Below are 17,593 nucleotides of genomic sequence, written 5' to 3'. Positions count from 1 at the left end.
GTTGAAAAACTCTTATCAACTCTCCTTCTATGTTGTTAAATCTCAAATCGTCCATTGACAAACTCATCATCCATATGCTCATCATCATCATCATCCGAATGTAAACCCATTTCCTCGTCAACATCCACATCTATATCTTCTTCGTCGATAACGTCTTCATCGGCTGGTAAGTTTGGATCACCAGGGATGAAAGATCCAGGTTCCATGAAATATGAATTTTGCAAGAATTTGTTTCGAATATTTAAACTGTTCATCATATTAGAATGGTTGAATTGTTCATTCAATATAGTTTCATCCACAAATGTAAAACCTGCAAACTTGGCTTGCATGGCAGGCGATAACGGTGTCGCATTAGCCATATTTTGATGGTTATATTTATTCATATATGATGTTGAGGCTTGAGTAAATTCAGGATCAAAATTAGAGGTATCGGTCTCTGAAGTTAGATGAGGTTTGAAAGGAGGTTGGATTTTTTTCTGTTTTAATAATTCCCAATCAATATCATTGAAAAATGGATGACTTCTTAATTCTCTACCATCATCCACAGAACCTAATCTATGATTAGGATTACGGTTCAATAATCCTTTTACAAATGAGCGCCCTTCTGCTGATAAAATATCTCTAGGAAATTTAACTTTACCAAATGCAATCTTTTGATACATTTTTTGATTATCCTCTGCAAAAAATGGTGACCAACCACAACACATTTCGAATATTAATACACCCAATGACCAAAAATCAACCATCTTGGTATACCCAGTTTCATCTAACAATAATTCAGGTGCCAAATACTCCGTAGTACCACAAAAGGTATTTGTACGATCTTTCAAATCAGCCTTAGATAACCCAAAATCACATAATGCAATATTACCATTAGCATCCAATAGAATATTTTCCGGTTTTAAATCTCTATAAACAATATCGTTGTCATGTAAATATTCTAATGCAACAACTAATTCTGCAATATAAAATTTGGCACGATCTTCAGAAAATCTTCCTTCTTTTTGTAAATGCCAAAATAATTCCCCCCCACTCATATAATCTGTAACAAGATATAAATCTATTGGAGTTTGAAATGAAAACTTTAAACTAACAATAAAGGGACATGAATTGGTAGCCGTATGAGCTAAAATATTTCTTTCTCCCAAAGTATGCGCCACTTCATTTTTTCTTACAATAACTTTTTTAGATAAAACTTTCATAGCATAAATTCTCTGCGTGTCTTTCTTTTTAACTTGATAAACTTGACCAAAGGTACCTTTACCAAGCAATCTTAATACTTCAAAATCTTCAGGCCCATAATGTCTTTTCTTCGTAGAAATAAATTTCCATGATATTAAAATTTCACCACATGGTTGGTTATGATTAAGTAAGCTATTTTTAATTTGATACCATTGGGTGAATGTTTTAGATGCTGATCCATTTGATCTTGATGTAGTGCTAAAAGTATGAATATTAGGCAAAAGTCTAACTTGACCAAGAAACATATCATTATGCGCAGCATCATAAACTGATATGTCTAACTCCGAATGAGTACCAATCACATCAAACGTAGTATTGTGGTGCCAAACTGCAGAGCCATTAAAGTTTCCCGATGATTGACTAAATTTATTATTGGCCAGATTCTTATTAGTAGAATTATTTAAATTTAATTTATTATTATTATTATGGGTATCATGAACAGCGTTATTATCGGTGTTATTATTAATGCTGTTATTAGCAGTGATAGTGTTACTATCTTTGCTTGTCTTACGTATGCAAGGATTAGTCAGAAGTGGAGAAGATGCTTCTTCTCTTGATATTGTTATATTGTCTAATTGAGAAGATGATCTATCTGTAAATAAAGGTTTTTTTTTACCAAGAAGAGAGGAATTATTAGTATTAGATGTGATAGTATTAGATGTGGCTGTCGAAGTAGTAGAACCAAAATTATCACGATTATTATTAATATTATTATTATTAGTAGTATTATTATTATTAGTATTATTATTATTAGAATTATTATTATTACAGTTATTATTATTATTATCATTATTAGTAGTATCGTTAATATTATTATTATTATCATTAGTATTATCATTATTATTCGTGACTGTAGTTTCTGAAGGACCCTCGGAAATAAATTCTGAACTTTCAAAAGTACAAACCACATAAGGCTGTGAATAATTTGAATTTATCTTCAAATTTCTACCTTCAACGATAGTAACTAGTAATTTCCCAATTGGAATATCTGATGATTCCAAAGGTAAATTTGGATTAGTGATCGACGTCACAATATTCGAACTACCATTGATATTTGAATTATTTGCATTAGTTATCTTTTGACTGTTAAAATGGTTTAATGATGCGTTTTTCAGATCTTGCGATAATTGAGATGTCATTGGATGAGAAGATGTTACTTGTAGTATTGGACTGTTGTTCTGAGTAGCTCTTAAGTTATTAACATTAGAGACAGGGTTCGTATCAGTTCCGGATACATTACCATATGTATTTGTATTAATATTGATATTAAAATTGTTTCCATTGTTATTACCATTCATAATCATAGAGGCAGGCTGATGATTCATATTAGAGTTATTATGGAAATTCGGGTTATTTCCCTGAGGATTACCATTATTATAATTGTTATGAGAGGTAGAAGCTGAAGTAGAAGCAGTATTGAAATCAGTAGATGAAGTTATGGAATTTGATATCGAAATACCATCTCCAATCCCGCTTGAATTTGAATTTGACGTTGTCGTTGAGCCCATCACATATTGGTTATCTGTCAATGCAGTAGTAGGTGTAGCTGTATGAGAGGTTAAATTGGTGGGGAAAAACATGGTTTTATTAGTGATTGGAGTAGTAGTAGAATTAGTGTTTGAGTTTGATTGGGAGTTTGCATTCGAAGAGGCGTTACTTCCTGATTTCGAAGTGTTGTTTGATTTGGAGAAAAAATTCATCATCCTTATTTATAATCTAATAACGTTATACTTTTTTTATCAAATTGGATGGAATATCTATAAATTTTTCGAAATTGAAATTGAAGTTGAAAAAAGAAAAAAAAACGTGCCAGTTACACTAACTGTCCTAGCAACGGCAATTTATAAGCTGAAACTCAAGTCTTTTTCTAAAAAAAAAGGAAAAAAGTTAGTAGGGAAAACAAACAACCTCTGAGTTATTAATTCCAAATATCTCAATAAAGGGTCTAACCTCTTGTATACTGCGTCTATATATCCTAGAAGCAAAACTCTGCTTAATATTGTATTGAAGCAGTAAAGATGAAGTTAATTAGCAACGTTAGAGTTGAATAACAATAACCTATTTTTCGTTCTTTGTTGAGATCTCTCTAGCTCTAGCACCTGTAAATCCTTGAATACCTCGACGCAGTATGCAGCAATCGTTGTCACCTTTATATGTTAGCCCGTGGTTACTAGATTCAGGTGTAATGTATTAGCTACAGAGTTCTATAGGAACATGATATCAGTTGAATGACGTTTCTAATCCTGTTATTATTATTTAACCTGATGATTATTATTTTTTCCATAGAACGTAACATCTAGACTTAGACTGTCTTGGATTCAGGGCGAATTCCTTTTCCCGTTCAAAACGAAAAGATTGCTCAATGGCAACGAATTTGAAATTTCATGGCATTAGGCAAGACGAATCACGCGGGAAACGGCACTGAAAAAAATGAAATAAAAAAAATGAAATAAAAAAAATGAAAAATTAAAAAAAAGTGGCTTCTACGATAATCGTGGATTCGAAGCTTGAGATGTGTGCTATTTTTATATGTTTATTTCGTTAGTGGAATATGGTTACGTAGATAAATATATAGATATACACTGGTCTTATACTGATTGCTAATAAGTATTTTGATAGACACGTGGAATATGAACGACAAAGACTATTTGTAGGGGTATTCGACACTTCTGTCCTTGCGCAGCCAGATCTTCTTCTTCTTCTTGGTTGCGATATGCTCTACGAACTTGTCGACACAATATTCTTTCTTAAAAGTTTTGATAAAAGTAGGATCCCATAATTCAGACCCTATGCCCAGATCTTTGCAGCATCTCATCAGAGCATTACTTTTGCAACCTTCAGTGGCAGTTGGGATCCCAGTTTCATTGAAGTAGTCCTGCTCACCTCTTGCTATACTGACGATTTGGCCGTGACAGACCAATGCATACTCTCTCGTGACAAGTTTAGGCGTAACAATAGTTTCTGACCTCGGAACAAGACCCCAGCCACCAGCACCAAAAGTCTTGTTTAAGATTCGACGATATTTGATTTCTGGTAAATAAATTAATCCATCAGGCTTTATTTCAATATCTAGAGGTTGTAATTTGGCATTTAATGATTCCTGAATTTCTTTACTGAACGGTTTGGAACCTAGCCCATGCCAAGAAGTGTACCAATCAATACTATTATTTATATTGCTAGATAAGCCAATATCAGGTTCAGAGGGTAAGTCTTCGAGGACATTTTTGCCCATAACATCAGTGATACTTTTATTATAACCAGAGAGTTTTTTAAATCCACTTGTTGAACTTGCAGTACTAGTAGATGTAGTGGTTCTTACTGAACTTATTGGTGATTTATAAGTAGTCGTAGGTTTAGCAAATTGAAATGCTCGAATACTAGTACCAAAGCATCTTTTATTAACAGATTGTAGAACAAACCTACTGCTCATATACATTATTGGCTTTGATCTCAGTTCTATCTTTTGTTTCTGGCTCCTTAGAAGTTAGATATACTATAGTTCTTTATTTACCTTTTTTCTATAGAAAATAATAAAATAAATAAATAATTATATAAAAAAAGAATGAAATACTTAATAACGTATATAAGAAAATGTAGATCACGTGTAAACTTGAATTTTTAGGACTTACAAAAGCACTGGCAAAGCAGTGCTACCAATATTATGCACTTAGAGGTCTATTGACATATTAAAATGCCTTTCTACAAGTCTCAAGATTTCTATGTTTTTCTACATTATATTAACACTGTCATTTTTTCTTCTTTTTAAAGATGAAAAACAAAATATCAAGAATAGAATATAGAGAATATAAAGAATATACACCCTTAATACCTAATAGAAATCATTCTATGTAGCTATGTTTTAATAACAAAACTAATTATATCCTTAGTTACTCAATACCAGATTAGTGCATTAAAAGTTAAATTTGGTAGCAATTTCTATTTTTGAAACAATGAACAGACTGATACTTCTAGTTCATTTTCCTTATATATCCATGGATTTCATTTATCGCGTTTCTGTCGAGATGACCAAAAAATTGAAATTTATTGATGTAATATAATTTCATTTAATAAAAAAAAAAAATATACAAATCAAATGGTAGATTAAAATAATTTTTTTATGTTTTTTTTAATAATATTTCACTTTGTTGATTGTTTATTTTATTTAGTGGTAATTATTATTATTATAATAGTTTTTTTTTGCTTGTACTCCAGAGTTGTCTTATGCAACATTTTATCGTTTGATCATGGCAGTTATCAAGAGAAATCATAAAGGTAAGAACAATAGTAATAATAACTTATCGGCTCAAAATTCTGAAAAATCAATTGAAAACAAGTTAGAATTAGATGATGATAAGAAATATAAAACTTTAGCTACAAAATCAAATAATAATTTTAAATATATTGGTGAAAGATGGCTAACAAGTCCATTACCTGCTCCAGAATGGCATTATACTCTATGGAGAAGTATCGTAACTTTAGTAGCTTTTATTGTAAGATTTTATAAAATTTGGTATCCAAAGGAAGTCGTATTTGATGAAGTCCATTTTGGTAAATTCGCCTCATATTATTTAGAAAGAACATATTTCTTTGACGTTCATCCACCATTCGCTAAAATGTTGATTGCATTTATTGGTTATTTACGTGGTTATGATGGTTCTTTCAAATTTGATGAAATTGGTTATAGTTATGAAACAAATCCAGCTCCTTACTTGGCTTATCGTTGTTTCAATGCATTATTAGGTACCTTAACTGTTCCAATTATGTTTAATACATTAAAAGAAATGAATTTTAAGGCAGTCACTTGTGCATTTGCAGGGTTTTTAGTCGCCTTAGATAATGCACATATTGTAGAAACAAGATTAATATTGCTAGATGCTACATTGATCATCTCTGTAGCTGCTAGCATTTACTGTTATGTTCGCTTCTATAAAGCTCAATTAAAGGCACCATTCTCATATTCTTGGTTCTTTTGGCTATATTTAACTGGATTATCTTTATCCTTTGTTATTTCAACAAAATATGTTGGTGTTTTTACTTTTGTAATGGTAGGCATTGCTGTACTTGTTAATTTATGGCAACTATTAGATATTCGTGCTAGTTTGAATATGAAAACTTACATTAAACATTTCACTAGAAGAGTTTCTGGCTTAATACTGGCTCCATTTATGGTTTATTTATTTTGGTTTTGGGTTCACTTCTCTGTTTTAACAAAATCTGGCCCGGGTGATTCTTTCATGTCATTTGATTTTCAAGAAACTTTAAGTGACTCTCCAATGGCTCGTGAAACTAAACAAGTTAATTATTATGATATCGTTACCTTTGAGCATAAAGATACTAATACTTTTTTACACTCCCATCTAGCCAATTATCCCCTAAGATATGAAGATGGTAGAATATCTTCCCAAGGCCAAATCGTTACAACTTCTGATGATGCTGCTGATGTTTTTAATCAATGGGAAATTTTACCAACGAAGGAATTAGAATCTACCACTGGCCAACCTGTTCGTTTGAATGAACATATTAGATTAAGACACGTTGCCACAAATACTTATTTGTTAGCTCATGATGTTGCTTCACCATTTTATCCAACAAATGAAGAAATTGTTACAGTTTCTGAAGAAGACGCAAATGATTCTAAATATGCTCAAACTTTATTTATGTTACAAGCACTAAAGAAAAATGATGGAAATAGAATTGTTAATACAAGAGGTACAGTATTCCGTCTTTTCCACGTAGATACTGCTGTTGCTTTATGGTCACACAACGATGTGTACTTACCTGAATGGGCTGGTGAAAATCAGCAAGAAGTTAATGGTAATAAGAAAGTCACTGAGCCATCTAATAATTGGCTTATCAATTCAATTACAAACTTGAATGATGACAGATTGGTTTATATCCCAAAGCAAGTTAAGAAATTACCATTCCTCACTAAATGGTGGGAAGCACAGCGTTTAATGTTTGAACATAATAACAAATTGAGTTCTGAACATCCATTCGCATCTCAACCTTATTCTTGGCCTGGTTCCCTGAGCGGTGTTTCATTCTGGACAAAGGATTCAGAAAGAGTTCAAATTTACTTTATTGGTAACATATTTGGTTGGTGGGCTGAAATTATTTCTTTAGCTGTTTATCTAGGCCTTATTATTGTTGATTTAATCTCTAGACAACGTGGGGTCTACATTTTGAATGCACTAACTAGAGACAAAATATATGGTCCTTTAATGTACCTGTTTGCTGGCTGGTGTTTCCATTACTTCCCATTCTATTTAATGGCTCGTCAGAAATTTTTACACCATTACTTGCCTGCTCATTTGATTGCTGCACTATTTACCGGTGCCCTTTGGGAAACCATATTCACTGATTGCAGAAATGCAAATCCTGAAGTTGATGAGGGAGAAGATAGTGACACTGTTTTTGCCCAGCCAAAATTATATCTGAAATATTATGGATTCTTCCTAATATTAATGTTGGTCGGATTAACGGCATGTTTTATATTTTTTGCACCATTATCTTACGGTGATATTTCGTTAGACTCAGCTGCTCTTATCAGAAGACAATGGTTTAATATTAAATTAAATTATATTAAGCAAAGTTGATTAAAGAAATTTTTATTGTTAATTCTACAATACAATTTTTCTTTTTATTAATTATATTATATATAATAATTAATTAAGCACCTCCTCTCTGTACTCGCATAACTATGTAATTACAATTTATTGCGTTTTAAAACATGAGCAATGCTTTTTCTGTTACGTTACAACATTTCTAGTACTCAAAATTTACCTTGAATATTTAGTTACGAACAGGAAAAGGTAATGTTCTATGTATTTTATTTTGAATAGTTAAGAAATTAGGCTCATTATCAGGGTTAATATATCCATGTCTAATTAAAAACTCAACCATAATCAAACCACAATTTGGCTTAAACTCTAGCTTCTTTAAAGACTCAACGACTTGTTGCAAAGTAAATAAATTAAAAGCTTCAACCTCTCCGTCATTTGGTTTTGGTATAATGCTAATTGGAAATTCAATGTCATATAAGTACTCAACTTCACCCACGATGAAACTCGATTCGTCGTCGAAGGTATCTTTCTCTAGTTCTCCAGGATAGTGAAAATACGATGTTACTCCTACAGCTTTAATGTTTTGTTTTACGAAATCTGGTGATAAATTTGCTTCTTCAGTTGCCTCCTTTAGAACTGTTTCTGAAATTGAAAAAGGATGTGAAAGTCCACCAGCAACAACATTATCTAACATTGATGGCCAAGTTTGCTTTTTAGAAGATCTTCTCGGGATCCAGAATTTTAACTGGCCAGTAGCAGGGTCTTTTATATAGCCATTAATATGAATTCCGTAAGTAATAATGCCTAATAAGCCTGCCATTGACCTTTCAACTAATATATATGGATTTCCTTTAGAGATCCAGACAGTATATTTTTCATTTCTCCAGCCTTTGATTTCTTTTAAATTTGTGGAATTATTATATAGATATTTAGCTAAAACATCCAAATCTTTATTCCTTTTATCAAATGTTTCTGAAACGAACCTGACGGTTTTATTTTCTTTTGAAATCTCAAACAAATTATCTATGATAATGCTATCTACGTTGCTCTCAAATTCATTAATAACAAATTTTGGAATATAACCGATGGGAACTTCAGTATGAGATTGTAGAGTAAAAACATTCGATTTAAATGATTTGCAATTCAAGTAATCTTGTGGCAGATTATCCACGCTATTAATAACATCTAAAAAGGAAAAGGCTTCGTTTGATTCTCGAACAATAACTTCCTTATCATTTTGTATTTCCACCTTAACCATATTGAATTTATTCCAAATTTTAAAATATCTTCTTATGAAGTGAGTTGTTAGAAAATGCCAATGCTAATTAAACAACATATTCTAATTTTAATATAATAGACACTTAAACGCGAGATTCTATACATAGCACCCAATCAAAACGATTACTTAATTGGAAATCAAAAAAAAAAATTATTGCTGTAAAATAAATCTAAAAATAATATTCTACTTATTATAGAATAAAAGAGTAAATAATGCATAAATGAAAAAAAAAAAAAATTTAGTTATTCACGATTATTCAAAACATTATGTTATTCAATAATTATCTAGTAATAAATAATTATTCAGTAATGAATTGAATTAGGTTAATTTTGTTCACATGTTATATATGCTATAATCTGAGCCAGTTTAATTGAACTAGACCATATGTAGTTGAAATATTTTACTACAGTAAAATTCAATTGCCCGAACTACCATCGTTATTGTTATTTTGATTTCTCAATCTTTCCTGTCTTTGTTGTTCTTCTTCCATTGATAGACGTAAAGCCATGGCTAATTCTGGATCCATAGATGGATCGACACCAAAATCCATGAATCCAGAATCGTCATTACCGCCAAAGCCACCACTCATTGCATTAGACATAGCATCTTCTGACAATATGATTGGTGAGGATGCAATATGCTCATATAGTAGTTTAGAATTAGCTAATTCGCGTGGGATTGAGAGTAGATGTGAGGCCTCTTCATTTGGATTATTAACTATTTGAATGAAATTTTCAAGTATTTCAGTATTTTTTTCAGTTTCACCAAAATTTATTAAATCAACGGCAATATTATTTTTTTTTAATTTCTTTGCTAATTTGGTTAAGTTATCAGCTTCTTGTTCTTGAATTGGTGAACAAATAAAAACAATGATACGCTGATGTTGTAATTTATTTTGACGATGTTTTAAAGTTAATGCAGCAATTTGTATGGCAGTGTTTAAAGATATCGAACCATCAATGCTTATATCATTCAATCCTTGTAAAATCTTACCATACTCGGATGTGAAAGTTGACAAAACTTGTGGATTATTACCGGCTGCAGATATCAAACCAATTGTATTTTCAGGGTTACTATTTCTTTTAGCTTGGAAAATATATTCAACTGCATCCATTTGAGCTTCGTAACGAGTACGTGTGAAATCACCGTTACGTGAATATTCTGAGTTATCAACAATTAGGGCAGTAGCTTCTAAAACCATGATTTTGAATGAGTATTATTAATTGAATGATAATGTTTTGCAACTATATTGCTTGCGAAATATTAAAAATTTGATTAGTTTTCTAAACCAAAAAAAAAGAGCTTCTCAGGAGTAATTGTAGTAATAGTGTAAAAAACTGATAAACTGTTAATACAATGAATAATTAATGCTTCGACGTGGTAGGAATATCTATATCTATTTTTGAAAGGGAAGATAAGATATCTACTAGGTTAATCGCTACTTTGTTTTTATTTTAAGGTGGCAAACGGGTTGTACACTTTTTAGAATTGCAGAAAACGTGATCAAAAAAATCTCAAAAAAATGACAGACGACTTAAAAAAAAAAGTAAAAAAAAATGATAAAATAAAATACGTATTATGTAAAAAAAATTAAAGAATTGTTGTAATATACATAAATAACTCCGTGGAAATACAAATACCTTTTCAACTTTGTAAGAATAATCTAAATATATTTAATTAGTTGGAAATAAGTTTTATTGAAGATATTACATTTAATAATTCAATCAGTTTTTCAAGATAATAAATACTCTTAGTCCGAATATTGGGTGAAAGAGGATATTACTCCGAAAGTTATTAGTTCTAGAGAATCTAAAAGATATTATTTCTATAGATGCTTTAAAAAAAAATAGTCTTATCAATAATAACAAAAGTAGCCAAGGCTAGACTATCAATCACTTCTAATTTCTAAGCAAATGCTAAATGCCTGGTAGTAATAATAACAATAATAATACCAATGATGAGAACCTGCTTGGTGAAAGAAAAGATAACCATAAAGGTTTAAAAAATGAATTACTAGCATATTTAAAGACTCAAAAAGAAATGACAGAAAAGGAAATTATTCAATCACAAAAAATTACCCTGGATGAGTTTGATAAAGTGTCTGACGAATTAAAATCTAAACATTCTAGTCAGTAATAGGAGGACTTATTTTTCACAAAGAGATTAAGTAAACTAAACGACGTTTACTGATAAATAAAGATATACTTATATATACTTATATATAAGAAAATTAAGTAAATGGCCTCATTGATAAATAGTAATCTAGGGTGATTATTTAATTTGCCTTTTCATCCTTAAATAAATCAACAATACTGGCGGCAACAGCATCTTTAGCCATTTGTGAAGGCGCGTTTGGTCCACACATGTATTGACTAAACATCAACTTACCAATAATAGGATTTTGAATGGTGCAAATTTTTTCATATGAGTCGTTCTTGCGTCTCAAGGTAGAAATTTCCATGGAACCGTTTGGTTTTAGTTCCAAGTATAAATCATCATCTTTTGCCAAAGTACCTTTTCTTGTGAACACTTGGTCAACCTCTTCAAAACCTTTATCAATTTCTTCTCTGTGCTTTGATGCTTCTGGGTGCTTGTTAACTGCCTTCACAATCCCCTTACGAAAATGAGTAAAATCAGTGTTTCTTAATGGTGTTAACTTGGCCAATAGTTTGATCTGAGTATTCATTAAATTGTCAATTAATAAAACATTTTTACTAGGATCCTTCAAATAATTTTCAACAATTTCATATTCTTTTAAATTCGCATCGACTGGGTAGACTTCAGGGTTTTTTTTCATTGTTTCTCTTAAGCTATTGACAATCTTCGAGGTTTCATTTGAAGCTACGTAAATACCTAATGCATAAAGACGGAAAGTCGCAACAGAGATGTAACGAACCCCACACCCTAAAAGTGTATATGTAGTACCAAGCATCCCTTCACGAGCGTTAATAGAAGTTGGATATGGCGAAATCCCTGCATCTATTTCAATACCTTCTCCAGAGGCGTCTAACGTATATTTGATGTTGCGTCTACGCTCAACTAACCACCCAACAAAACATCCAGCAGCAAGAAAAGCGGCCACACTTAAACTAATTCCTTGCTTTTTTGTATTCAAAGATGGATTTGGTAAAACATTACCATGTGCTTCCTTAGCATTGTACATTGAAATCCATCTTTTATTTGAATGAAAAAGAGAAACCTTTTGGCTATAGGCTCTCGAAATGCCTAATAATAAAGCATTTTGTTGATAATGCTGTTGTTTAGTAACAACTCTTAATAAGCTTTGTCTTGTTAGCATTATGCCTTATTCTTTAAGTTAGTAGTAAGAATATATAGCAATATGGAATTGCGTTATAGTCTTGGATATATTAGATATACTAATGGTTATATCAAATATTTGTCTCAGCTTAAGTTCCTTTACTCTTTAAATGACTACGTTGTTCAGATCTGGCCCAGATTCTTGAAAATTCCCGTAACCGTTTAGGGATCTCGGACTACTCCTTGGATATTCAAGAATTAGAAACTACGGGCTCTTTAGCTTAGTAAAAGGCTAAAGAGATACAGAAAAGTATGAAGCTAAATTATTTCCAAACGTGCTAACAATATTATAATATGTTATAAATTGATCTTGTAACCATTCAATGAGATAATAACTAGAGAGTCATAATAATTTATTGAGTTCTGAAACAATATAAGAGAAACTACCAATAAATAAATAAATAATCAATGTTAAAGGGTAAATAAATAATATAAATAAAATAAATTAACAGGCCAAAAACGGTAAAATATATATTATATAATTTAATGAAGTGAAAACAGCAACAATTTGTAACAATATATATGGAGAAAGTTAAAAAGCATCATCTGCAATATCATCATGGAAATATTTACCTTCCAAAGTTGGCTTGACAATACCTTTTCTAATTACAAAGTCACCGAATCGTTCACCTTCATTTCTTTCAAATGCCCAACTCTTGAATAATGGTCGTAACAAATCTAAAATTTCCTCTTCTTTGACAGAAGCCTTATATAACTTATTTAGTCGTTGACCGTAATAGCCACCACCCAACATTAAGTTATAAGTACCGGGTGCTTTACCTATTAAACCAATTTCCGCTAGCCAAGGTCTGGAGCACCCATTTGGACAACCAGTCATTCTAATGACAATATTATCTTCTTTGATACCATATTCATCTAATATGTCTTCTAGTTTATTCAATAAAGTTGGCAGATATCTTTCAGAATCTGTCATTGCTAATGGGCAGGTAGGTAATGCAACACAAGCTTGGGATGATTGTCTAATACCACTTAACTTATTGATATCTAAACTATGATCTTTCAAAATTTGTTTAACCTTAACTAAATCTTCGTCTTTAATATCACAAATTATAGCATGCTGGTTACCGGTTAGTCTAAAATGTTCTGTACCTTCACTTCTGGATTCCATGAATTCCGCAATTTTAATTAGACCAGTCTTTTGTAAACTGTCAACTTGGTCACGAACTCTACCGTTTTCAATAAATAATGTACAATGATTCAATCCTCTTTCATCCTTAACCCAACCATAGAAATCTCTATTTGACTCTATCTTATATGGTCTTTCAGTATCAAATTTTTTACCCCATATTTCTTCCACTTTAGATTTATAAACTTCAACACCCATATCATCTATGGTATACTTTAATCTAGCATGTTTTCTATTGGTTCTATCACCATTATCTCTTTGGACGATCATAATAGCTTCAGAGCACGAAGCAATATCTTCTACTTTAACAAAACCAAAGGAGGAACCAGTTCTTGGATAAGTTTTTTTGTTATTATGTGTAGTACCCATACCACCACCAACATAAACATTGAAACCAATCAAATTATCATTTGCATCCACTATAGCAATTAAACCAAGATCAATAGACCAGACATCAACATCATTGTAAGGTGGAATAGCTAAATTAATCTTAAATTTTCTTGGTAAATACACTGGTGAATATATTGGCTCCATATCTACTAATGCATTACCAGCAACTAATGTTTTTTTGGAACGAGGACCACCTTTTCTATTTTCAAATAAAGTTGGCCAGTTTTTATCTTCATCTCTTGGATCTTCGCCCTTTAACCAAATTTCATGATAAGCAGTAGTATGTGGCAAAAAGTGCTCTGATAATTGTTGTGCAACAGTAGCCACCTGTTCATGAACTTTGTGGTTTGATGGTAACGCACTCATTGACACATTTCTATTGACGTCACCACAGGCGGCTAAAGAGTCTAACAAAACAGAATTTATTTTTCTGATGGTATGCTTTAAGTTACTTTTTAAGACACCATGAATTTGAATAGTAGCTCTATTGGTAATCTTTAAATTACCAATACCATATTTGTCAGCTAATTGATTTAAGCTTATCCACTGTTTACCAGTTAATTTACCACCTGGCAATCTGGCTCTGATCATAAATGAATAAAGTGGTTCCATGCCTTGAGTCTTTCTTACTTCTCTTAAATCTCTATCATCTTGCATATAGAAACCGTGGAACTTAACAATTTGAACATCTGATTCACAAATTCTCCCAGTAGTTTGATTGGCAAACTCATCAACAATGGTACCGCGTAAGAAATTAGATTCATGCTTCATATCTTCATTCGTTCTTTCTTTTGGTTCTTCACCGACCAAAACATTATCTACACCTAGGGCAACCCACATTTTCTTTTCCCAATCATTATAACCAGTTAAAAACCCATCATCATCCTGATCATCACCTAAACCTAGAGGAGCCAAGACCTGAGCAGATAATTTTTCTAGTTTATTGAATAAATCCTTTGCCGGCTTGTTATAATAATGCTCATCTTCTTTTCTTGGCCAATATTGAGAATCACCTAAACCAAAAACACTAAACTTAATATTATGAAAATCTAAAGATAAATTGCTTTTAATTTCATCCCAAAACTTTTTACCATCCTGAGGAAATTCACCTTGCCCTGCAGTAGAAGCAATAAAAATAACAGTACTTTCTTCATTACTTTCTAATAAATCTTCAATGATGATATCATCCATAGATAATATAATTGGTTGTAAACCTCTTTGTTTAGCTCTTTGACCGAACTTATTAGCTAAGCTTGAAGCGTTACCACCATCAGAGGCGTAATATATAGAAATCTTTGGACCTTGTAGGCCTTGTAATAAATTTTCAAAAGCTAACTTGGTATTTTTTTGTTGAATTTCAGTGATTTTATCAGATTCTGATTGAATTAAGTTTCTCTTTAAATTTGGATTTTTAGTAGTTAATAAAGTTAATAGATTTTCACGGTCTAAAAATTTCTTTAGGTTTTCCTTTATAACATTCGAATCTAATTTAAATTGATCTTCAAAAGTAGTTAGCAATGGATTGTAACGATATAGTGGCCAATAACCAGATTCAATGGCTACTTTTGTATTTTTTAAGATTTCAACTGAGGAATCATTTTCATTGGAGTAAGGTAAATAAGCAAGGACAATAGAAGGCCCAGAAAATCTAGAGGCTTCACCCATAGCTGTTAACATTTGTGAATAATTACCATAGATAGCGACGGAGGAAACATATATGTGACCGTAATTCATAGCGTAAAGACCAATATCCTTTTTCCCTTTTGATGATTCTGAATTCATTGGATTCGAGTCAATGATCAAAATATTAATATTTTCATTGGAAGACAAAATGTTATGCAAACCAGATTGACCTAAATCAAACGACCAAGAATCAGAACCAATTAACCAATTGGAATTGAATAAAAATGAATCTATTGAAAATTGATTATTGGAAGGTTGATTGTCACTAATTTTCAATTGATTAAATAAATCCTTTGAAATATTATTAATTTCTTTTAAATCTTTTACATCTTTAAGGCTGCACTTATTAGTATAGAATTGTAGCCATTTGTTAATTAAATCTGGAGATTTTGAGATAGAACTTTTCAAAAAAGGAATTAGCTGTTGTTTTTGTTCATTATTAAAAAGAAATTTACCATAACCAAAATTTGGAGAATTAGCAATAATTTTTTCATGATTATATTCATTAATAATATTTAAATTAGTTTGAAACAATTGTCTTAAAACTTTGATATAAGGCAATTCTAAATCCAAAACATTTTCATCAACAGGGATAAAATCTGATGATGATGTTGAATTTCCGTTGATATATAAATTTTGAATTGGCTTCTCGGAAGATATATTAGTTAATAATTTTTCTATAATGGAATTGGTTAGTGAGCATCGAGAATTAATAAAAGATAATTCAATATTTTTAATGCTAGCTAGTCTTTCTACAATTAAATTATAATTTTGTAAGAAATTTAATATAAATGGAGAGAAGTTAGTCCTAACGGAATTTGAACCCTTTGAAGAAATAGATTCTAATAACAGAATATTTTCGACTCCGATGGGTAAATCATTAATAATTTCCTCAAAAATATCATTAGAGTAGGACAATAAATCATAAACAACGACAGATTTAGTATTTTCAATTAATTGCTTACCAAATGGGGTTAAATTTATAATAGCAGTCTTCCCAGTGGTTTCCCGATTCTTCGTATAGTCAGATGAAGTTGTGTTTACATTTTCATGAGAGTAAAAATGTAACACAACATTTGCAGAAGAATTATCCTTTTTATTAGTATAAGCAGAAACAAAATCGTTAATAACTATCTTAGAATTATCAGTTTTAACAAATTGATAGGAATCAGAGATGATTGAATAATCATTTAATGATAATTTGATATTAAATACAATTTTTAAGTTATTTAACTTGGAGTTATTAAAACTAATCAATTGAGACAAAGAGTCCTTAATGACATTATCATTAGTGAAGATTGAAATAAGTTTACATTCAGTTTCATTATCTGCAACAGCAGTCGTTTGAGAGCTTTCGATAGATTGTAAAATATCAGTCAAGGGATCGTTATTATTCAATAATCGTACAGAACCCTCTACTGTTTCAAACTCGGATTTAGAGTTCTTGAAATCGGTAGTGTAGAAAAATGCACTAGATTTGACGGTATCTTGCAGCCAATCAACTAGGTTAGTCATTGTCAATGATCTTTTATACATTAAACGTTCTATTTATCTACAAATGGTCAAATGCAACACAAGTTTAAAAGGACTATGAAGTTATAGTTTACAACTCATGCTTTTATATACAATATGTATAAATCCCCGGATTCTAATATTACTTCTCTATGGCTTTCCTCATCGTCTCATCCAAAGTGAACTGAACTATTGTCACACGGAAATTAGTACCATCTTACTAATCATCATTTACTATTGTGCCAATAACCTTGTTAATTCAATTCTAAACATCCACTTCTCAAGCCACTTCACGTGCAATTGCCCTATGTGGGTTACAAGTTTCTACAGCACGTGATATTCCTTTTATTAAGAAATGATATGTTGCTGGGACTACTATTATCCTTTTTTTTTATATGATTTTAACTAATTGGTTGAAAGGTTTAGTTAGTCCATTTGTGGTATCTACAATATTACAAT

General features: G+C 31.2%; 7 protein-coding genes across 7 annotated transcripts; 1 reads left to right on the top strand and 6 right to left on the bottom strand.

Moving 5' to 3' along the window:
• Positions 1-35: 35 nt before the first annotated feature.
• On the bottom strand, positions 36-2,945 carry TBLA0A10690 (uncharacterized protein; the record flags this gene model as incomplete). Its single annotated transcript, XM_004178318.1, has 1 exon — positions 36-2,945. One exon carries the CDS (start codon positions 2,943-2,945, stop codon positions 36-38), a length of 2,910 nt encoding a protein of 969 aa, XP_004178366.1.
• Positions 2,946-3,886: 941 nt separating this feature from the next.
• On the bottom strand, positions 3,887-4,672 carry MGM101 (Mgm101p; the record flags this gene model as incomplete). Its single annotated transcript, XM_004178317.1, has 1 exon — positions 3,887-4,672. One exon carries the CDS (start codon positions 4,670-4,672, stop codon positions 3,887-3,889), a length of 786 nt encoding a protein of 261 aa, XP_004178365.1.
• Positions 4,673-5,486: 814 nt separating this feature from the next.
• PMT4 (dolichyl-phosphate-mannose-protein mannosyltransferase) lies at positions 5,487-7,838 on the top strand (the record flags this gene model as incomplete). The annotated part of the gene is made up of 1 exon (XM_004178316.1): positions 5,487-7,838. One exon carries the CDS (start codon positions 5,487-5,489, stop codon positions 7,836-7,838), a length of 2,352 nt encoding a protein of 783 aa, XP_004178364.1.
• A 196-nt stretch (positions 7,839-8,034) lies between these two features.
• TBLA0A10660 (uncharacterized protein) lies at positions 8,035-9,063 on the bottom strand (the record flags this gene model as incomplete). Its single annotated transcript, XM_004178315.1, has 1 exon — positions 8,035-9,063. One exon carries the CDS (start codon positions 9,061-9,063, stop codon positions 8,035-8,037), a length of 1,029 nt encoding a protein of 342 aa, XP_004178363.1.
• Positions 9,064-9,499: 436 nt separating this feature from the next.
• RPN10 (proteasome regulatory particle base subunit RPN10) lies at positions 9,500-10,285 on the bottom strand (the record flags this gene model as incomplete). The annotated part of the gene is made up of 1 exon (XM_004178314.1): positions 9,500-10,285. One exon carries the CDS (start codon positions 10,283-10,285, stop codon positions 9,500-9,502), a length of 786 nt encoding a protein of 261 aa, XP_004178362.1.
• Positions 10,286-11,359: 1,074 nt separating this feature from the next.
• Positions 11,360-12,382, bottom strand: TBLA0A10640 (chalcone isomerase domain-containing protein; the record flags this gene model as incomplete). Its single annotated transcript, XM_004178313.1, has 1 exon — positions 11,360-12,382. The coding sequence occupies one exon, from the start codon at positions 12,380-12,382 to the stop codon at positions 11,360-11,362; it is 1,023 nt and encodes a 340-aa protein (XP_004178361.1).
• Positions 12,383-12,934: 552 nt separating this feature from the next.
• MET5 (sulfite reductase (NADPH) subunit beta) lies at positions 12,935-17,158 on the bottom strand (the record flags this gene model as incomplete). The annotated part of the gene is made up of 1 exon (XM_004178312.1): positions 12,935-17,158. One exon carries the CDS (start codon positions 17,156-17,158, stop codon positions 12,935-12,937), a length of 4,224 nt encoding a protein of 1,407 aa, XP_004178360.1.
• Between the last annotated feature and the right edge of the window lie 435 nt (positions 17,159-17,593).

Source organism: Henningerozyma blattae, chromosome 1, assembly GCF_000315915.1.
Source record: "Henningerozyma blattae CBS 6284 chromosome 1, complete genome".
NCBI classification, from domain to species: Eukaryota; Fungi; Ascomycota; class Saccharomycetes; order Saccharomycetales; family Saccharomycetaceae; genus Henningerozyma; species Henningerozyma blattae.
Note: the sequence above shows the minus strand (reverse complement) of the source record. Positions and strands in the feature narration are given on the sequence as shown.